The following is a 22,645-nucleotide window of genomic DNA, read 5'->3' as shown; positions in this document are numbered from 1 at the left end:
ATCACTGAATAAGCACACAGGTGTCCACTCTGAGGCAGGGAGGACCACTGATTAGCCAGCACTGGTACACCTGTCTTCATTCATGAAACCTTTCAGTTGAATAAGGTGCTGAATTAGAAGAACAAGAATCTGCACCAATCTCAGATTTTTTGAATAAGAATGGATACCCCTGGGTGCCAACAACTACTTAATTGTATAATTGGCTGCAGTCCTTTGACTAAATACCACTGATTGCTGTGATTAGAATGCGCCCATTGCACAAAGAATCAGCAATTTAGCAAGAGAAGCACTCTGAAAATTAGAAATGAGAAAAACAAGAATGCTTTTAAAAAGAAAACAAAAGGAAAAATATAATGCAATCATGCACGGATGCTGTATCTCCTTGTTTCCCTACTTTCAAATAACATAATTCGGCTCACTTTTGATGAAAGGAACTGCAGCATACTTTCACACCAGCCAGACACAACAAGGGAAAGAAATGGCTGATGTGTGGTACTGCACGAACTACAGTACCTGATTTAAATGAAACTTTAACTGTGCAGTATTCACAAAGACAATGGTTATATTGTGAAATCCGAAGGTGAGAATTTCACACAGCCAAAACAAGTAGCAACTGAATTATTCATTGAACCTAAAATTGGATTTAAGAACCAGAAAGTACAAAGCTTCAAGAAAAAAATTGTTCACAGACAAAACTGACAAAGAGCTATATTCTCAGTAAAAAAGGAAACTCTAAGCAAATAAATAAAAAGATCAGATGTAAAAAAAAAGTTGCATGAAGGAGAAATAGCTTTGCTTTTGAACATTCTCCCAAAAATATATATATATTTTTTAAACCCAGTCTTCAATAGATTTCCAAAAGAAATTTCCAGACTGTATCACCATACCTCATTTTAAAACTCCTGACTTACTCTCAACCTATCCTCTGAAATGAACCCTGAGAAATGTCACTATTTACCTGTGAGGGAAACCTAAAAACACACGTATCCGTGTGCCCATGGAAGTGAGTTGTGCCTTCTGTTTCTGTACGGAAATCTGTTGTTGTCATCTTGCGAAGAACTACTATAACCATTTCACACATTCAAATAGCATTCTGCCCAGTAAAGAGTTTTTGGGGGAGTGTTTACATATTCAGTGGAAATCAGTTTTGCTAACAGGGGATTGGCTACATTTGGCACATGGCTTCAGAGCCATCTCCTAGGCTTTTGGGGGCCACAATAATTTTTTGGGGGGGCCCTCTAAAACAGGAAGTCACACTGAGATTGTGTTTTGTAATGGATCTGTGACTGGGTGGTGAGAAGGTGAGGCCCTAGATGCAGGGGCTGATCTGTGGAGTTTGAAGGATGTTCCAGCATGAGCAGGGCCTAAGATTAACCACACACAGCCCTCTCACAACTAAACAGATCATTATCAAAAATGATGCTCACCTCCTCAACATTGTCCTTCCATTTTAATGAAACTTTACATCTTCCAATAATAAAAACACTCATTTTAGCAGCGTTTCTGAATTTTTTAAAGTCAAGAAATGAATACAGTATACATTCATTATAGTCATGAATGCCTCAATGCTTGCCTTCTTTGGAAAAAACACTGCTAATATTGCCAGTTATTAAAAAATGTATCAGTCTACAAGGAGTTAAACTCACAAGCAAATTGGACAGATTAAATCTCGGTTCTTAACAAAAATTTCATAATGGATTTGAGATTTTGCCTGGAGTCATAATAAAAGACGACTAGTTACCATTAGAGGTACTGAAGAAGCTGTAGAAAGCTGAATGTGCTGTTCACAGACTCATAATATAACAATGTTGGAAAATTCCCTGCAATTACTTTTTATGTATGGGTCTGAATGGTCCATTTAATGTACTATTATGAAATGTGAATGTGTGACAGGTTTGATAAGTAAAACATAGAAAACGCAGTATTCTATGAATAACAACTGCTTTTGAAATAGGTACTACATTTTCTTAATATTGTAGAGTGAATGCAAATGAAAATATGCCTTTTCTTATTTTCATTGCACTGGCATATTGGTTGACCTTCTCACTTCACCCTTCTCTGACATCAGGCACAATACAGGTCTTCCCCATTTTTGGTTGAAAGCAGTACCCCAGAAAATCACGGGGTATAGGACAACAGAGGGGGTGGCATTGTATGAAAAACATCCTCCCCCTGATCCATACTACCAGAAAAGTATGTCCTGTTCTGTGGGTCTGCCACCCATGACAAGGATAAGTGAGTGGGACAAATATTCATCCTTGCTGTGAGGCCCAGATGTGATACCAGGGGGGGGACCATACACACTCAAGCACGGCCTTATCAAGATTAGCTGGCCTGCAGCCCTTTGTCCTTTTAAAACAACAACCGATGTTACTTCATTTTTGGTATTTTTACAACTCATCAATCAATTTTCAAATGAAGAGCAAGAAGCTATTGTTTGGTGACAAGAACAGGCCAGTCAGCCCATCTTCCCCATCCCTTTCTATACCACCTTAAGAATACCCAGCTCTCATAAATCTATCAGGTGTAAAATACATGGGCAACGGTTATGATATTAACACATACCACTTTATACAGCTGTTATAAATGATATCATTAAAACTTGTATTTGATTACTGTCACAACATTTAGAAAAAAATAGAAATGTGTTAAAAGTTGGTGTAATGCCTACAACAATGTCCCCATACACAATGCCAGATCAGCTCCTTCATCAGGGTAAAGTAGCCGTGATATTGTTCAGTAGTATTACAGTTAAATCACTTCAGGAGTGAGTGAATTAGTTCACGCCTGAAGTGACTTAATCTGCTGTACTCATTTACCCTTGACAAATGTAAAATTCACGTAAAATGAAAAAGAAAGTAACATACTGTACATTTGTACTGTAAACATGCCCATTATAGAAACTGATTTAAGATAAATACAGCTGTCGTAGTGTCGCTACACCCAACAACAGACGCTCTGGGTGCGGTTTCTAAATGTGTTTTGGATGAATACATTAGCAGAGGCTTAATAAGAAAGAGCGTTAATTGTCTGCACGGTCTGCAGTCTCAACTTTACAAAAGGTGTTCCATGTGTTGAGCGCATTGCTAATGAACGCACTGTCTGATTTTTACAGATCAACGCGTTGTGCACGGGTCGATTCAAAAACACTGCTGTAAAGGGAACACAATGGTTATTTTTTATGGTATATAGGCCTTCTTCGCGCAATTTTTCTGGGGTTCTGCCTCATGAATTCGTGTCTAAAAGTAGGCTGAACAATACAGGCACTTTACTACACCATATGAATGTACCGTTTGCAAAATTTCGGAATTTAGGAAAAACCTCCTTACGTGTCACACAGACTGGTTTATCTCTCTCTCTCATCCTACTCGTACATCACTCTTAAACCATTACAAAATATAGCCGTCCCTTATTTTATTCGCCTCAATTTCGTTGCTGTTGGTCCTGATGACAACGAGAATAACTGCCGTTAAGATTGTTTGCGCGCTCCCCACAAGACTCCACTAGCTTTTAATAGATCAGTGAGGTTTCAGAATGTTTTCATGCTAATGCGTTATACACGTGGTCCACAGCTACAATATGTGAACTGCGAGGTTGTATGGAAGGGAAAGTGCGAACGGGAGTCGTGCTCCGTCTTTGTGTGCGAGAAATGCAGAGCATAAAGCATTCGCCTGTGTGGTTAATTTGGAGCATAGATCGAACTCAGTTTCCTCGATGTGTGTAAATAAGGGTTTGTCCTGCGATAGCCTCGTGCAAAGCGAAATTGACGTTTGCCAGCATGAATGATGAAGAAATTATAATCTAACAACCGGCGCTGATGCCACAACATGCAAATCAGGTTCCTCGGTAAGTCATTTTAATGTTAGGCTATATTACGAAATATTGCATTTGTTTATAACTGCGTGTTTATTTGTTGATTCATGCTTCCGTAACATTCAATGGCTTGATCATTCGGTTTGACGCTTCAAACTATCGACGACACTAAAACTGGAATATTCTCTGTGCAGGCTATTCAATTTAAACGCCAAAATACTTGCTATTAACAGGCAACTCAGTTTAGATGCATTGCTCGCCACGCAAACAGTAGCCTACTGTTAATTTGTTATATGTATGTTCCGTAATACCTTCAACATAATTTCTGTTTGGCACTGATGTGGGAACAAATTAAAATACCTCTTTGACTTTGCTTACTGTGCTTCCAGGTGAAAGTTTGCCAACTGTTCCTGGGGACTGCGCTCAAATAACCGATCTAAGAATTCAGAGAGGACATCACATTGTAAAGACGGGAACCGTATTTAAAGCGGGGATTTTATCTCTACGACGTGCATTCACAATGAAGAGGAGGCAGAAGCGAGTGCTACAATTTACCTTTTTATTCATGGTGGCATTGATTTTCTTGCCAAACATTGGTCTGTGGTCCTTATACAAAGACAAGCGGCAAATCAAGTCACCGGAGACGGGTGAGCAGGTATGATGAAAGGAAAAATGCCCACACTTTACAAACACGGCATGAATCACCTGAGACACGTAGCTATCTGGTGTTTTGATGACGTTACGTTTAGCTAGTCTCATGTAGCTATTACTGTTAAAACCTATAACGACATGATCTGTGCACGTGTTCTTTGATTTGCCAAACTAAGCGGAGTAGACAAGCTACATTGCATGCATGGTAGGCTTCTGTCATTGATGCAATTATCCCGTTTCGTTACCTATATATCTGTGTAACATAAGTTAGTAGCCATGGGAACGTTGTATTTCTTAAAATCCCTGCAGAGCAGGTCAAGTAGCCTACATCCTGTTTCTATATTTGCAAATCAGAAGCAATTATTGATTTTCCTGTGATGTGGGCTACTTTTCAAAAAGTATATAGGATAGGCTATGTGTTACAGGTAAACAATAAAACAATGATTTTAATGAAAAAAACATGATTACATTATGGTATTTCAAAGTATAATTCAGGTGTATCCTAAATTTAAATGTGCATAATGTTTTGCACACACAAATATTTTCGATGTAAAATAGTCAAATTCTTTTAACTGAGTGTCTTCTAGAACACACCCAAGAACAATTTACCACTATTAGAGCAGACTTTTGCTGTGCATTACCAATAATGTATGTTTCAGCAAATTCCACCACTACACGCTGTATGTATACATTTTCCTGACTGAAGTTTTTCCAGACAATACAGTAGTTTATCAGATTTGTAGTTCACTGTGTAGGACGCCATTGTTTGCATTTCATGGGCAATAAACGCAGTTGGGGTTTATTCTAAATTGGAGGGAATGCAGTCTTTCAAGTTAAATGATTTAAAATGAATAACTGATGTCTAGAGTCTCAGAGTCTCACTATTAATGGTCCTTAAGAGTCCCTGCACAGCTGCTTATGAGAAATGAGAGGGCTGGCTTAAGCACAGCCATGAGACAAACTATATTGCCTGTAAAATTAGTTGTTGACTGCCCTGTGGGGATATACATTTCCGTTTGTGAAGCTGCAGTACGTTGACCCCAGAATAAACATAAATAAAATGCAATTATATTCAGCATACATTGTAGCTGTATCATATTTTATTTTCACATTGTCCAACTCAGTGGGTTTATTGCAGTAAAATGCACTTCCTGTTACCTGAACGTTAAAATAATATCTTCTGATTCCGTGGGTGAAGGAGATGGCAACGTTAGATTGACAGCTTCGTGCAACTGCTCAGGAGCGTCATGGTGGTCCAGCCCATCTGATTTTATGCCCGTTCAGCCAAGATTGCCGCTTTATAATATGAGTTTAGTTTCTGCAATTTGGAATTTAGTTTCTGGAAATGTAAAACTATTGAAATGAACAGCTGCAAAATATTGCCCATAGTTAAGACATTTATAAAGTGTAGTTTAAGGTATTGTTATTTTTGCAGAATCCAATTACAAGCTGGTGGCAGGTGCATTATACAAATATGGCTTGATGTGTAGTTTTTGAAACTGAAAAAGAAACAGTTGTTGCATTACTCCCACATGTTCAAAGAGGAGCTAGGATGTCTCTAAAAGTATTATTTACCTTCACAGAAAAATACATATGTTGTACAAGTTTTTATTTTTATTTTGTGCCATTATGTTATTGTTGTGCTTGGTTGATTGTTCCATATTTCACTTTTATGGGTAGTGGAATAGTGGTACTTCCTTCCAAGTGTCTCTTGAAAATACTGACCTAGCACTGTTCTGAAAATGAAATGGACTGCTCTTTACGCACTTCCAGATCAATATGATTGCATATTGTGAGGAGGACTAAAACACTATTAAAAAATAAGTGTTGCTTTGTTTGGAAGATCCGCATTCTTTGGCAGAGTGGACAGCTAATAAGGATATTTATGAGGAAGCTTTTGTGTGCTGTCAGCACATTTGCAGTTAAATAGTATGGGTGCTAAAGTGAAAGTCTCAATACTTCAAAATGGAAAGCAATTGCATTCTGACTGTGCAATGTGTCTTCGAATTTCTATTTTCATTTTGGCTTCCTGAAAGTGCTTAAGCAGATTGAATACTGATAATATGAGTGTGCTCTCGTCTTAACACATATTGTGCCTTTATCAGACAGTGTTTTAAACCACCGACTGTTAAAATGTGTAATATCAGGACACAAATTTAGTACCTATCGAATACACATCCTTAGCCCAGTGGATGACAAACTGATTCCGGCTCCCGCTTCATACTCCCCGTGACTTATTTTCAGTCCTGACCTGTGGTTTTAGAAAAGCTGCAATTACAATTAAACAATTAGTGATCTGGTTTACTCGCTGGCATAGGATGCAAATTTGTCTGACATGGTTTCTCGAAAATATGTATCATAACATGCATCATTTACTTACTACTGCTTGATATCTTTGTCACCTAGAAACTGAATGACTGTTGAGCAGCCATAATGCCTTGCTAATTATTAGCAATCGTGGCTAACTTACAATTCAAAACTAATAGCAGACTGAATTTGTCATTACTGTTAGATCACTTCTAAATGATCCCTTAGGGTATAATTAGAGTTACTATTATTGTATGCTGCAATAGCTCTGTTAATATTCAGCAGGTTGTTATTGATATGGCATCAGCTTTGAAAATCTGAAAAGTGTCTGCCTTCACAAAACAACATGGTTATAGTGTAGGCGCTAGTTGAGTCCACAGAGACTCTCATATCTCAAACCATATCCTGGTGTTACTGAACTGGCTCTCACTTGGTCAGATTCACCACTCTTGCTCACAGACTGTTTTATATACTGTGCATATGACCAATCTGATAAATTTGGAATGAGTCAACTTGTTTTGGATTAGAATATTTCAGCATGAACAGTTGTTTACAGAAATGGTTTTACTTATTTTCTCAGCAATTCAGCTGCATTATTGAACTTTGTGCTGCTGATACTTGTGACCGTAGGCTCCAAGTTGGCATCAACATTGTGGGTGTATTCTACAGTTATATGATTTGCTATCATAAACCACACACAATAAGTAACATTTGGGCAAGTGAGGAAGACTCTTTAAACGGCTGAATGAACAGTGACCTGAGAGAGCACCACTTCTACTGCTAACAGCAGGCTCGCTGGCTCAGTTACAAGAGAACCACCATAAAAATATTCTGCTCTGGCCAACTAGCTAGCTGGCAAGCATAGTTAAAACCTTAGCCACGTTTCTTTGCAACCCATAAGCAAAACTTGTGACCTCTATTCCGGAATTCAACCATGGTGTCAATTCCACAAATTAACTGACAAAAGTTAAGAACTTAAAAAAAAGTGTTTAAGAATGTAACCAGTCCAGTCATTGGGGGTTGGGGGAAAAGTCCCCCCCCCCCCCCCGCCCCTCTTCATTCAGAATCACGGTTACTGTTGCTTACAGGGACACAATATTTCACTTTGGTATGGGTCATTCTTAATCACGTGACAATTTCCTTGGCAATGACGTCATGGCGGCCCTAGCAACACATAGCAACCCATTAACGTTTGTGGTAAAACACAGGGGTTAAACTAGGCCTAGATGACAAGCCATCCATTAAAAAATATGATGGTACGCACTCATTATTAGTTTTCATATAAAGGTTGGATGGTTGACCTGTAACAGAAGAAAACAAAGATATAAGGGGGGGGGGACTGCTGCAGCAACCCTCTACGTGCCCTCTTCAGTTCAAACGTAGCCTAGTTAGCTAGAACTTTAAATCCTACTAAAACTCTTGATTTATGCATTACTAACAGTGACACATTGGAAATAAGCTAACAACATGAATAGCTAACAGTCCTATAGCCTATACCAACACTCGGTAACACCATGTAATAAAATAATATTTAAATGTAATAAATGTAAATAGAGTTATCTGGGCAGCTTGCATAGCATAGCAGATCAGCATAGCAGATGAGATGTCACATGGTTTATGACCGTATTGAGAACGATCCATAACACAAGTACGTTTGTGGTGCCAACCCCGTTGTATTTGCGTAGTATTCACAACTTCAGCTGGCCCTGCTGACCGTTAATGGCATTGGTGTTCCTCCCTGTTGTCAGGCTCCCAATTCAAAATTAATCGTTGATAAAAGCACAAATTAAGTATGGAGGATAATAGATCAATTACTTTTGTTATACCAAAGTTAAATATCCCTTCGATTGAACATGACATGCAGACACACCGAGTTTAACAACAACTGATTCATTCTCATACAAAAAAGGATTAGAAAGAAATTGGGTGTGGACAAGTTCATGAATTTGATTTATTTTCTATGTATTTGCAAAATAAATAAACATCCATCCATCCATCCATTATCTGAACCCGCTTATCCTGATCAGGGTCGCTGGAGCCTATCCCAGCATACATTGGGGGAAAGGCAGGAATACACCCTGGACAGGTCACCAGTCTATCACAGGGCACACACACCATTCACTCACACACTCATACCTACAGGCAATTTAGACTCTCCAATCAGCCTAACGTGCATGTCTTTGGACTGTGGGCGGAAACCGGAGTACCCGGAGGAAACCCACGCAGACACGGGGAGAACATGCAAACTCCGCACAGAGAGGCCCTGGCCGACGGGGATTCGAACCCAGGACCTCCTTGCTGTGAGGCGGCAGTGCTACCCACTGCACCATCCGTGCCGCCAAAATAAATAAACAAATAAATGAATTTATTTAGACACATATTTTGGTTTTGCTTAATCTCTTCAACCTTATTAAAAGGAGACTTAGTGACTTGAGGCTTTTACATTCATTAAAGGAATTAACAAAGTGAACTTAAGGAATTTCTTCAGGGTCAGCTCGGTTAGCAGAACGAGGGGGCATAAATGGAAATTAGCAAAGGATATATTCTGCACAGACGTTAGGAAGTTGTTTTTCACACATAGAGTGGTCACTGTGTTGAATAGCTTCCCAGCACATCTACTGGAGGCAGAAACACTGGAGGTTTTCAAGACTAGGCTTGATGAGGTGCTATATACTGTACTATTTAGCTTTAGGCAAACTAAGCAGTGTACACTTTAGTCATATGAAAAGGCGAGCATTGCTGGACTGCATGGCCTGTTCTTGTCATGACGTTATGTTTTATATGTTATGGTGTATTATGTTATGTTATGTTGGCTATGTTATGCTATATTATGTTATGGTATGGTATATTAATGTTATCCATACTGTCCAAAAGCTCTACAGAATCATATCACAATAAAACAACCAGGTCCTGTATCTCAATACCAGTTGCATTTACTCTTGAACAGGGGTCATAAAAGCTGTGGAATTTCATGCATTTAAGGGGATTTTTTGTGTCCTCTGATGCAGAGAAAAACAAATCAATATGGCAATTATTCACACAGGTTGCATAATTGAATTTAAATACATTTAGTTCCAGCTTTCATTGTATGAGATTGTGTTTATTAGTGTGTAAGGTCAGTAAACAAAAACCTTGCAAAGTATGTATGAATTATAAATTAATAGTAATCAATCTGGTAGATAGTGGAACATGTTGATTTACATTAATCTTGCTCAGTCCTATTATTTGATTATTTGCAGCAATGTTTTTATTTGTTAAAATTCTCGATTTAATTGACTTCAGCCTGTTTGCTTGATTAATGTATACAGCTGCAGTTACAGTACGAATAGTGTCACTGATTTTAGGTTCACATAACTTGGCAGGAACAACAAATCTGGATGCAGATTATATTATGATGTCCAGATACCTCAAGTTTGAACCCCCTTAATATGGTGGTCACGAAGTCGAACTTTATGTGCAGCTGTACATTTACAGATGTAAGTATGCTTTTTTTGGACCTTAGCCCAAGCCAAAAAATGTCACTGGTCAGAACTGTGGCCATTTTGAAGATTAATTCGCTGGCAGAGTGTGCTGTCAGTTCCCCTTGCAATGATGCTTTTGGATCCAAACCAAATGTCTACTGATCCACAGACTAAGCTTTATGGAAACGACATCAACAAACCCCTTAACTTGTGTTTCCATGTTTCAGAAGTTAGATGTCATAAGTAATTTAAAATATCACTCTAATACTAGGCAGACTGTCTCCTGACATCCAGCATCATAACCTGTTTCTGATCAGTTCATGGCCAGCTACTTCGATGCCTCCCTGCTTGGGTGGAATGGAATGCCTGATATAAATGCTAAATGGTTGGCATTTACATTGCGCCTTTATCCACAGCGCTGTACAATGTCGCCCTAGATAGAAAGGCAATCAGGGATCCATGTTGAATTCAGGTTGAACCTGTCCACTTCAAAGAAATTAGGCTAAAGATTGGGCGCTTTACTCAAGGACGTGTCATACTAGTCTGCCAATGGCAACATAACCCTGTTGCAGCTGTCCATTAAGGTGTGTGTTCTCTATGGCTTCCCAAAGTGGTCTGTGAACTTTGACAATGGGCTTGTGCTTACCTACATTTCAGTAGTGTCGCTAAAGGGCAGAACATCATAGCAGAGGTGGTTGGCATCCAGTCCATCTGCAAGGAATTTTCCCCTACTGGAAATGGGGCCAAAACCAGTAGGACTGTGAGTCTTGTTTTCTTCAGAATTAAGAATGTTATCTTGTATTTGCCAAAAAATGTGGACTTGTTTTCCCCCCATTTCACACTTGCTGGACACGTTTTTTAAACTTACACTAATTCCTTCCATTGTATTGAATTTCCTTTGGATGTTCTTATCCTACTCTAACTCGTATCAGCGTGAAATTAAAGCATTGATTTCACTCTAATATTCTAATTAAATACTTCATTTGCACTCGTAAAAATAAAATGTATAAATAATTTGCCATATGACCCAAACTCGGGGAAAGATGGTACTATTTGGTCCTAAAATGGAGACTATTTTCAGTTTGGTCAAAGGAATCAAGCAGAAATGCGTTTGGGATGGAGTATTTCATCTCCAGCTTTTTCAGTACAGCATCAATATATAGGTTGCCTTTAACCTCTTAAATGTGTTTTTTTGTTGTATTAATTCCTTTTGCAGTGCAATTTCCAATCACTATGTTACAGGATATATAATTTGAAAGCGTTAAAACTCACAGTTTGATCTGTATAACCTTTATTAAGATGTCATTGTTTTAGCTCAACTTCCTTCTTTTGTAACATATGGGTAGCAAATCAAGCATGGGGAGACCTCACCTTCTCTGCATTGTGGAAATCCATATATTACACAAAATAAGGTAATGTCAGTGTCCCTTCCATGGCAAGCCACCAGAAACGTCCTAACTCTGACAAACGTCGATAGAATATCCATTGTTCATGAACGGATAACAATGAATTTTCATTGTTTTTCCATTTCGCCATTGCATACTTCTACAAGTACTTGTACATAGGAATGCAATTATGTATGTTTTGTATAGGCTCTCTCGAACAGGATAAGCTTATCTGACTAGTATCGGTAATCCTACTGCACAGTAAAGGCATGCTCCCCATCCGTGAGCAGAAAATACGGTATAAATTCAGCCCCACCTAGACCTGGCTAGTGGTATGGTATTGAAATAACGACTGAGAAGCATTTTAGGTAATTACATAAAATTACGTTTCCAACAATTTGTTAGGCTTAAATAAAACAACACGGCATTGTATTGTCTGTGTAACTAAACTGTAGCACTTTCAATGCAATGCACAATGCACAAACACAGTTCTTGAGATTTTATGGCCAAAAGGTGGATGTTTTACAACAAATGTATTTTGCGATGCCTACGTCCAGGAAACCTCTCGCCTCTCTAGCCTTTCGAGTATTCTCAAGTGAATATTTCTGAGGAAGACCGTGAAAACACCTTTGTCTCCAATATAGAGGGCATTTTCATTCACGTGACGATATCAGTGAGCATCTAAATACATTCTCAAAATATTTTATTTTTATTCAGTATGCTTATAAATAAGGAACAAGCCTGCTTTTGAATAATAAATGTGATATTGTGGACTGTGTTTGACTTGTTGATGGAGGTTGCATATTTGACAAGAACTTCAATCAATGGTCCTCAATCAATATAGTATACAAGATATTATTATTGTGATTATTGCACTTATCTTTTACAATCTTCTCAACCTGTTGCTGTCTGAGGAAAGCACACAAAGAGGGAGAGGTAGGGCAGGGTGACAGGTGGGGCGAAGTCAATCACTTCATTTCATTATAAAAAGGGTTCTTTAGTTTATTCAGCAAAATACAGTATTTTACATGTCTTAAGAGATGTATATCACCAGTGAATATCATTTAGTTTCCATGTGTCCCTTTGGAGTCTTCAAATGTCTTTTTTGGAAAACTGGCTAAACTAAGTATGTTTAAATATGAATACTCATTTTTGTCATCAAATTTGGAAGGGGATTTGTCCAGTATTTCGGCTGTTGCTCCATTGGATTTCTAATATATCAATAATTAGTAATACTTAGTTATTCTGAGTCTTGGAAAACAAACCCCAAAGGGCTACCAGGGTTATGCCTGTAGTCAAAACGGTTCAAGAATAGTAACTGTTGTATATTTGGTATGTAATTTTCAAGCTTGTGTCAAGAAAAGGGGTGATCCTTAAGGGGTTAAATGGAATTTAATCAAATGTGTCGGTGAGGTATTGCTCTCCCCTCTTTGTGATGTTATAACGGTGGATGTCCTTGCAGAGTTCAACTCGAGGGACCCTAAGCAGGGGATGCTGGAGGCTCTTTTGGAGAAGGTGCTGAAGTACTTGGCTGGTCTGCTGACTCCTACGTGCTATGGCAGGCCCTCCATGGCCTTGTAGTATTGTCTATCTTGTATTGTTCCATCAAATTTATGAGTGGCTCTGGCACTGGTCTGCTCTTTTGGCTTGGAGTTACTGGAGCTGCCGCATATAGTATTTCGTCTTGTAATGTGGTTTTGAGGGGGGACCCATAGTGTCTAACCCGTGTATATAAAATGCCCTTCTAGGATAGTGAACATTACAGTCAGCAGGGCAACCATGGTCCTCTGATTGACAGATACTGCCTGAGCAAATTGCTTGAAAATGTTCTCCAATTGGAGCTGAGGGAGATACAGACTTACAGTGTACCTGGCAGTGCATGTGAGGAGAGTGATCTTAAAGAGTTCCTAAAGGTCATGATTTAAAGTGTTTGCATTTCACTGAATAGTGCACTAATCTTTGTCAATGTATGGCGTCTTTGTAACCAACTGTTCTATTGCGTTTATCGTTATAGAAGTGATCTTGGCTTGTTGGTGGCAAAAGGTTTTGACAAACTAACAAGGCCGTATTGGCAAGAAGATATGGATTGTTAACTGTTATGCATAACTTACTTTGAAAAGCCAAGGAAAATGTAAATCGGGGTTTAATATGTCTCAAAAGAAACAAAGGTCCAGAGAAATTGAATCATTCAGTTCTGCCGGAATTAGTTTTTGCCTCCATTAGAGGGTAAACATATGAATTGACTTCAAGAATTGTAAAATGAAGGGTCTGCCCTCATAATATAAGCACGGCGAAGCAATGCATTTGGCTCACTGTCTTCTCTCAAAGCTTTATTGGTTATTACCATAATACACAACTGCCACAACCGGCTAATAATGTGCCTGGCTGCCTGCTGGTAATGCAGATACTCACAGGTCACGGTGGGTACACCTGGGTCGGGAATGAGGAACGGGCGCACAGACCACTGCGAGAGACGAGCTGAGGGATGCTGATTTCAGGGGCAGAGCCAAGGCCCAGGGAAGGAAAATGGAAGCAGGCTTAGGAGATTTGCTTTACTTCAGTGGGCAAGATTGTGACCGTTTATGCAGCATCGTAGAGTAGGCAATGAATTCCTTGACAAGTATTGCACCTGTCCTGGAATGTACTGTACAGTAAAACTCGTCCAGGAAAGCCAATGCAGTCTTAGAAAATATAGAGAATGAATGAGGTTTTTTTTCTTCATTGCAGGAATTCCTTTTAACTATGAATGAACAAATCATAGGCAAGAGAAGCCTCAGTAATTGTTTGGATAAGTCCTTGATTGCTTTATGCTAGCAAATTGCTAAATCTTCTCTATCACTTGCTTAAAAAAACCCGAAGCAGTGAGGTTTCCCTTTTTGCCCAACAGCTAACTGTAAGGCTCTTTTATCTGACTGGTAGTTAAACACAATGTGAAGCGATCAGGCAGAAACTGTCTGGGGAGCTGTAGAAACCACATGCTAATGGTTGAAATGCCAGAACGTGGGTAAATGTTTCCGATTTGAATTTATTTGCACGGAAACAGCCCAGGAGTGTATAAAAAATTGTCACTTTTTTGGAAGTATCCTTGTTTCATCACTGAATATGATACAGTAATGCTTGTGTCAGTGGCCTGTGTTTCATTGATGTGCCGAAGAGGGATGGGATGGGAGGGGTGGGGGAGGTTCTGGTGGGAAATTGGAAAGTTAGCGCTTCTCGCTGCTTCAGTCTAGAGACATTGGGCCTCATGCAAGTACATGTTTGTATTCGTATCTCACATTTCACTTCATCTTTCATATACAGGGCTTGTATGAGTGCTTTGTCGGATTCAAAAAACACTAACTTCAGAAAACTATCCTAAATTAAAATGGCCGTTATAAAACAATGTATGTGGATAGAAGGCCAATGGGACTAACAAGAACAAGGGCTGCAGACTGTTGGTTTTAGCAAAGCATAATAATATGGCAGACTGTTGATCAACTTTCTCTTATTCCACCTAAACAGTCCACTCAAATACATTTCTTAAAACCGTTGAGGTGAAAAATAAGCAGTGCAGTTCCTGAATCTTTTTTTCATATTTGATCTGCAACGCCTGGTTTGAAAGCTTGATCTGAGCTTACCTGCACCGCTGACATGTTGTTTACATGATTCATACGACAGTTCGGGACCGAAATTTGTTTCTAACTCAGAACAAATTCTAAATACAGTGAATGTGCCAAGTTATTTTAAATCACTTGTATGAACAGATTTGTTCTTAAATTGCTCATACGAGTGGTTCTTGAATGAGGCCCATTGAGAGTAAAGCAAGCAATCGACTCCTGGCAAGCTGTTTACTTTGTTCCATGAACTGAAATATCAATTCCTATCAGTGCAAGAGCCATTTTAATCACCAAGATTCTCCTATCGTTTTATGCTGGGATTTTTCTAACATTAACCTGCATAAATGCATTACTTAAAGGTACAATAGGTAATTTCAAACTTCTAACAGTCAAGAGATGAATAGCAGCAACAAACACCCTCAAACCACAACACGGTTTATCCCTCCCTCTTCTCTGTGAACCCCCCCACAGACACACCATTGGACGTGGCAATTTGAATACATTTTCAACCAATGAGCTTGACTTAATGTTTTGGTACAGAGTGTTGGTCCGTCAACTGTATATATTGAAACCAGAATTTAAGGACTATAAACACAGGCAGAGGGTGGGTCAACATGTCAGTGAGCCTTTTTCAATGATAGGCAGGTCTTGTAACAATGTTTTAATACAAAAATGTTACCTATTGTACCTTTTAAGAAAAGTAAATTGCATGCATTGCAGTCATATATTGTATTTATATTCTCAACCAGTGAAAGATGGAAGAAGTGACTCGTTCTGTTGCTACTGGCCATTAAAAGGAGCAATAACCTTCATACCTTACATGACATTTCTGTGCCTAAAGTTGCACCATATGTATTACATGAAGATCTCCATCTTCCCAGGCATATGATTCACGTGGTAATTGAAAATGGAAAAATAAATTCTGTTTCATGAGCCAGATACACAAAGGGTATATCAAATTTTGTCAGGGGGATGCTAACTTAAATCATATTATTTTTTTAAGCAACATGAATTGGCATTTCAATCAGGCTGGATTTCTGTAGTTAATATCCTGTCTACGAGTCCAAAAGCACAATGCATTAAAAAAAAAGAAAGAAAGCGGATACTATTTCAGTTTTTTTGAACAAAAAGAGCCAAGATCTTAGACCTCTAGACTGTATGAAGATGATCAATCTCGCCTGGCTCTAAGGGGCAGCCTATTTATTTTGTAACTTTACAGCGTTCGTGAACACTTGCAATTTCAGTGAACTTCAGCATAATGATTTGTGATTATGCTCTAAAAAGTGACCATTTACTGGAGAATGTGGACATTTTCTTGAAATCAAGGATTTATCTTCTGTGTTACAAAAAGTCATTACTTTGTTTTATCCGTATAGGCCAGAGCAGTGGGACACTTTAGGAGATAGATAGTGTGGGACATTGCGTGGCTGACACATTTTTCATCTTAATTGCTGTTCTTGCGTAAGGATGATTAACTTGTTTTGCACCCGTGTGTACTATTAAAATAAGGACTAGCCTGTTTTCTCAAACTACCTTTTCACTGATGTGAGGTGGAATGGATGTCCAGAGTTCACAAGCATTTTTTTCCGGTTTCATCCTCTTGAACGTAAACCTTTTTAAAGGGTTTCATGTGGCTAAACATACCAAGAACAGTTACAGTGGAAAATAAAAGCAAACGCCAGTAAGCAACTGGGAAAAACCATAAGGACAGAGGTGTTGAGAATCACCAGCAGAAGCACAAGGCATCACACACATACTATATTTATGCAATTAGGAGGGGACCCAGAGCACACCAGATTTCTATAGGACTGTCTCCAGGGCCTCATAATGCTGGTAAACTTGTACAAATAAGGTGTTTTGAACCTGTGCTGGCCTTGAGTTTAATGTCCTTCCTCTACTCTGGGTTCCTGGCCCATTTCCACGACAGAATTCTTCAATTTTCCTACAGTGCTGCTTGCTGCAATCGCACTGTCTATAATATTATGATTGTAATATACAGTATATTTATTTATTACCAAGTCTCAATTGGATACTTGATACTGATTGGCTCATAAGAATGTGTGTATATCATGTATACTACTTGGTAACAATCCCACTCACTTTGAAACAGACCCAGGATGTATGTATGCATTATGACAGCCACATAGCTTGTCATGGTTTGCTTCTATTACTTATTATTATCCCAGTCTAACATATGCGTATGTTGTGCTGTTCACAATGTCAGCAGTTTTATTAAAGCAGAGTTTATTAAGAAACTAAATTGGTGTAACAGGGGATCTGTTTAGAAGAGATTAGAAAAAAAATGTAATGTACAAGAATAGAACCATATTTTTGTTTTGGAATTTCAGATGTACTATTTCAACCATACAACACCTCCAGATGAGATTAATGTAATGTACTATCATTCAGCATCAACAAGTGCGCTATAAGACTAAGAAGCTGATTATTGGGTTTTTACTGATAGCTATGGAATGCGAAGAGATAAGTTACAGTACCACAAAATTGTTAGCTATCAAGGTGTATTTAAACCAACATTTTAAATGCTTAAAGTTTATTGAAAACTATTCACCTGTTGGGTTTATAGAGAGTTACAAGTGAAATTTGATGACATATTTCTATGATACTTTTATCTTTTACTTGTTCATATTAAGCACACACACACACACACACACAAACAGATATGCACACATACACACAACCTGACCTCATGCCTTTATATTGCATAAGTAGAATAACCGTGTTCATAATGCAGGTACCCCATCCTCTTTACAGAACGTGAATACCGGCAGTTACAAAAACTGGGGAAAGCTACTTGGTCTCACACCCTGCATGTCAGAAGGCTGACATTTGACCGTACTGATGTGAAGGGCAGGAGACCAGGATGGTACATAAAATAACATGTCATATTTTGTCACACATTATTTTGTATATATTGTGCTAGTGGCAAGAGGGGCCGCAGCTTGTCTGAGAAATTGTGTGCCGTGATTGATTGTGGAGCTGAAATAAAACACTTTGCCACTGTGTAGAAGCCCTTCAGTTGTGTAGAAGGCCCTCTGGGGTACAGAGACTTCACACAGCTACATTCTCTGTGTGGATTTCAGGCCACCGCTAGTTTAGCAAGCCACAAATTCATTTTCTGGACAGGATAATACAGCAGGCATTGTAGTGCTAATTGAGGCGAAAGGAGTTTGGGGAATCAGGAGATAATGTATATGTCATTCCGGGTGGAGCTTTTCCTCAGCCAATGAACAATCCCCTTTTTTGAATGAATTGCCGGTTTGACAGATTAATTTATTACAAAACGGATTAAATGACGGATTATACTCTATATGGATTTCCGTCATTTATGAAATCCTGTATAGTAAGTGACAATATTGGAATACATGAGACATGCGCCAAATTATTGTGAGTTGAATCGCTGTCGGAAAATAAAATGGAGCTGCCTTCACAAAGGCGGCGGAAGGATTTCGCTGTCAGCTGGACCAGGAAGGGAAGAAAGGAACAAAAGCCATTTTCCAGATTAGTCTTGTAGTTCTTGTCATAAGACATAAAAGACCAGTGCTGTGAGGCAGGATTTGGTTTGACACCGGGGTAGACTTCAATTTTGAGCAGTAATAGGTTGTGTGCACGTAGCAATCGGTTTGTGGCTGTGTCATCTGCTAACAGAATGAGTATTTTACCGAATTGTCCCGCTTCTACACTGGAATGGAATTCTCCTTTCACATGCAAAGCAGTTCTTTTTTTTTCAGGATCCTGGTTACTGTTGAGGCCTTACAATAGAGACATCACACACAAGCTTTCAGCTTGATTTGAAGACTGGAGGGTATCTAATGGAGATATTTTCCAATTATTTGGTTCAGCTTCTCTTTGTGTGTCTGACTTTCATTTCGAGCCGTTGTGACCGTTGCATAATGACTAACATCTGTGAATCACATGAACTATCACAATCACTTCCGTACAATTCTGGGCAGAGTGGACGCCTTGGACTCTGAAGTACTGACACATTCAAATGATGGAAACAGGGAAATGTGTTCTTAAATAACGGTTTACTGACATCAGTCATCTTTTTCTTTTTTTAGTGCTTACAGCACCTGTGAAGCCATTTGAAAATGTCTGCGCATCTCTGCTTTTACCTTGAACATTAATTATTTATTACAGGGATCATCAAATCAAATGAGGCTTTCCACCCTCCCTTTACCTGGGAGTCAGGTGTGAAGACAGTCTTGCCAATTTGTAGCACTAATTGTTCAGTTGATTACCCAGGGGAAAAGAAAATCACGGCTGGATTTGCGTGTAAATGTATTTATACATTTGTTCATTGTTATGGGAACAGGAGTGAATTTCAAATACCAGAATAGTCTATAGATTCCAGAGGTGTACAGTACTAACCTACTAAGGGAGTCTCAACATGAGACCGATCCGGTACCTCTGTTAGTTAATGGGTATGAACTATACTACCATAATGAAATGAAGACAGATAGCTTTGCAATCACCAAAGCAATAAGCTTCAAAATTCATTTTTGTTAATCATTGGATTGCAATGAGTATTTAATTGGTTGATATTAAGCCATGAAGGGTATCTGTCTGTGTGATTAATTCGAAATTCCTTATCTAGTACATGCGTGAGTTGCTGTATCTTGCTTAGAATATTAATTTCTGGTTTCAGAAACATGCTCTACTTGCAGTGTCACCCAGTCTCAGGATATATCCTATGTGACTATACCGAGATGTTTATTTGTCATGTTATCATACTGTAGCTGGCTCCTGGTGCTCTAAACCTCTTTGATGGCATTAGTCTTTGGCTCCACATCTTTATTTAGTGCAGTAAGACCTATTGTACAAGGTGAAACTTGTCATTGACTAAAAATAACACCAGTAAAAGTAGACATTGTAGACAAGTGTTTTTGCGAACCGTGTTGTTTGTAGAAGTGTCTCACATATTGACTATCAATCATGTATCAAATATAGCAAAGAAAATCACATTTTATTACAACTGGGCTGTGTGTATTGTGCCCTACAATACCGTATACACAAGTTTTTTTGTAAACCCAGGTTAGTTGGAGTATTTTTGGTATAATCTGGCATTGAAAAGGCAGTCAGTATCTCTGAGTATTCTATGACATCCAGGAAGCAATGAAATAAAAACACAGACATCTTCAGGAGTCAAAATGTTGTTATTATATTACCTGTTTAGCTTTGCCTGCTGCCATAACATCTTGTAGCCTTTATTATTCCATCTGGACCAAATCAACCCCCCCCCCCCCCCCCACCAAAGTGAGGGGGGTGTTGTGCTGTAGAAAGTGTTATCTTTGAGATGAGGCTTTAAAACAGTGTCCTGATTCACTGTGGTTACTACAGCTCCCATGGCACTTCACAAAAGAGTAGGGTTGTTAACCCTGGTGTCTTGGGAAAATTCCCATAAATTTTGCTTTCTAAATCAGGCCACCCAGACATCAGCCTATGTTGGATTGGTTCCCCCCTCCAACTTGAGACCATGGGATGTCACAACAAATGAAGATGGAGTATTATGTTCACCTGTGTGGTTAAATAAATGTAGAATTAAAATCTTGAATTTGTTAAAAACCTAAGGCAGTCCAATTTAAATGCATTTCAGATACACAGCCTGCTTTGGCTCTATCAGGTGGACTTTGGGTGGCAAAGACCACGATATCCTACGATGCTCTCTGATTTATAAAGGCCTGTGAATGGTTAAGGCGGATAAGCCTCCTTGAAATTCATAAAGAAAGTCCTTGATGCTTATTATTTTTGTTAGCCATTCTATTATATTATCTCATTCAATTAGTATCCTGCTGATCATTCTGATTCGCTAATGAGAGAAAGTGAGATTCTGACGGAGATTAATGCTCACCGGTCGTGTCAATAGATCTTTATTAGCGCCCCTCATTCCTTAAACAAACCTGGGAAAACACAGGAAATGCATTTTTCTGCAAGGAAATCCGTCAACTTAGCTGCTGATGGATACGCTGTTTATAGCCTGCCGGGGGAAGGTAATGAGATTCAAGGTTCAAGGCATAAGACAATCCAATAACCTGATGAAATGGATTGAGGATCTCCTCTAGGTTCAAATTTGTCCTTTATTTCGTAAGATAGTTACATTCTTTAGGAAAGGCTGTCTCATTTTGATCATTAAAAACTATTTTGTTGCTTAATTGTTGTTGTTGTTGTTGTTGGTAGCAGTAGTAGTAGTAATGCTGGTGGTTTTACTATCATCCAAGTCCATCCAGTTTTAACAATTCATTTTGGTGACAAAACTTCTGAAATACTGAAAAGAGAAACAGCTCTTGCATTGTTGATAGTCACAGTTAAGCAACACTTAATCAGGGCGACATGGCTCAGGCAGTAAGAGCAGTCTTCTGGCTGTCGGAGGGTTGCCGGTTCGATCCCCCGCCCAGGCTGTGTCGAAGTGTCCCTGAGCAAGACTTATTGTTGCTGTCTTGTCTAATTCTTGTTTTCTTTTTGTGTGCTGTTTGTGAAGCACCTTGTGCTCTTATGCTTGAAAGGTGCTGATATAAAATTTACTTACTTACTTACTTACCTAACCCCCAAATGCTCCTGACGAGCTGGTCGGCGCCTTGCATGGCAGCCAATCGCCGTTGGTGTGTGAGTGTGTGTATGAATGGGTGAATGAGAAGCATCAATTGTACAGCGCTTTAGATAAAGGCACTATATAAATGCAAACCATTTACCATTTACCATTTAAGTGTTGACTGAATCCACAGAAATGGATGGATTTGACGGCACCGTAGATCGTCGCAATAACAAAGCTACAGTTGGTAGTATTACCAGCAGTAGCCATTTCTGCAAGAGCAGTATTTTGTCCTTGCTATTTGGTACAAGTAGTGAGAGTAGAAAAGTGCGAACCGGCCGGCGGTGGAAGGGGGGAATCAGAGGCTGCTCTGAATTGCACAGCACACCGAGTCATTGCGAGAACCAATTTATCTTGCTCCAGAGTGATGGTTATGCATGGGCTCGTGATAAGAGACGGGGAGAAAAACCCCCACAGAGGCAGGACTGACAGTCCCTCACAGCGAGCTCCAGGGGAAGGCCAGGGAGGTGTCTCAGAAGAGCACGCACGGCTGGGGCGCTACGCTGCGCCGGCTCATCCGGGGAGGAGGGCCACTCACGGGCATGCCAGCTCTCAGGACCGGGGCGCGTTTGAACAGTAAAACGCGCTCTGTCACACTTCCTGCGCCGCTCCGGGCCGATTATAACAGGCGCGCTCTTTGTTCCCGGGGCACGATCAGCCTGGCGCGAGCCCCAGACGCCAAGATTTACTGAGTCTCCGCTGTCTTAACGCAGGGGCCCCTCACAGCTGCCTGAGCACTGGTGTCCACACAGCGACCTGCCTGTGCTAACGCAGAGAGAGAGAGACAGACAGAGAGAGAGAGAGAGAGAGAGAGAGTATCATCGC

The 22,645-nt window shown here is 39.4% G+C and overlaps 1 protein-coding gene across 1 annotated transcript in view; it reads left to right on the top strand.

Annotated features, from left to right (window-relative positions):
• Positions 1-3,570: 3,570 nt before the first annotated feature.
• Positions 3,571-22,645, top strand: part of LOC133135509 (polypeptide N-acetylgalactosaminyltransferase-like 6) — a 163,135-nt gene continuing 144,060 nt past the window's right edge. Inside the window, exons 1-2 of the mRNA XM_061252557.1 lie at positions 3,571-3,846; positions 4,203-4,468. Coding sequence (XP_061108541.1) covers positions 3,828-3,846; positions 4,203-4,468 — 285 coding nt within the window. The 5' untranslated portion in view covers positions 3,571-3,827. The remainder of the gene's footprint in view (positions 3,847-4,202; positions 4,469-22,645) is intronic.

This window comes from Conger conger, chromosome 8 (assembly GCF_963514075.1).
Source record: "Conger conger chromosome 8, fConCon1.1, whole genome shotgun sequence".
NCBI lineage: Eukaryota > Metazoa > Chordata > Actinopteri > Anguilliformes > Congridae > Conger > Conger conger.
Note: the sequence above shows the minus strand (reverse complement) of the source record. Positions and strands in the feature narration are given on the sequence as shown.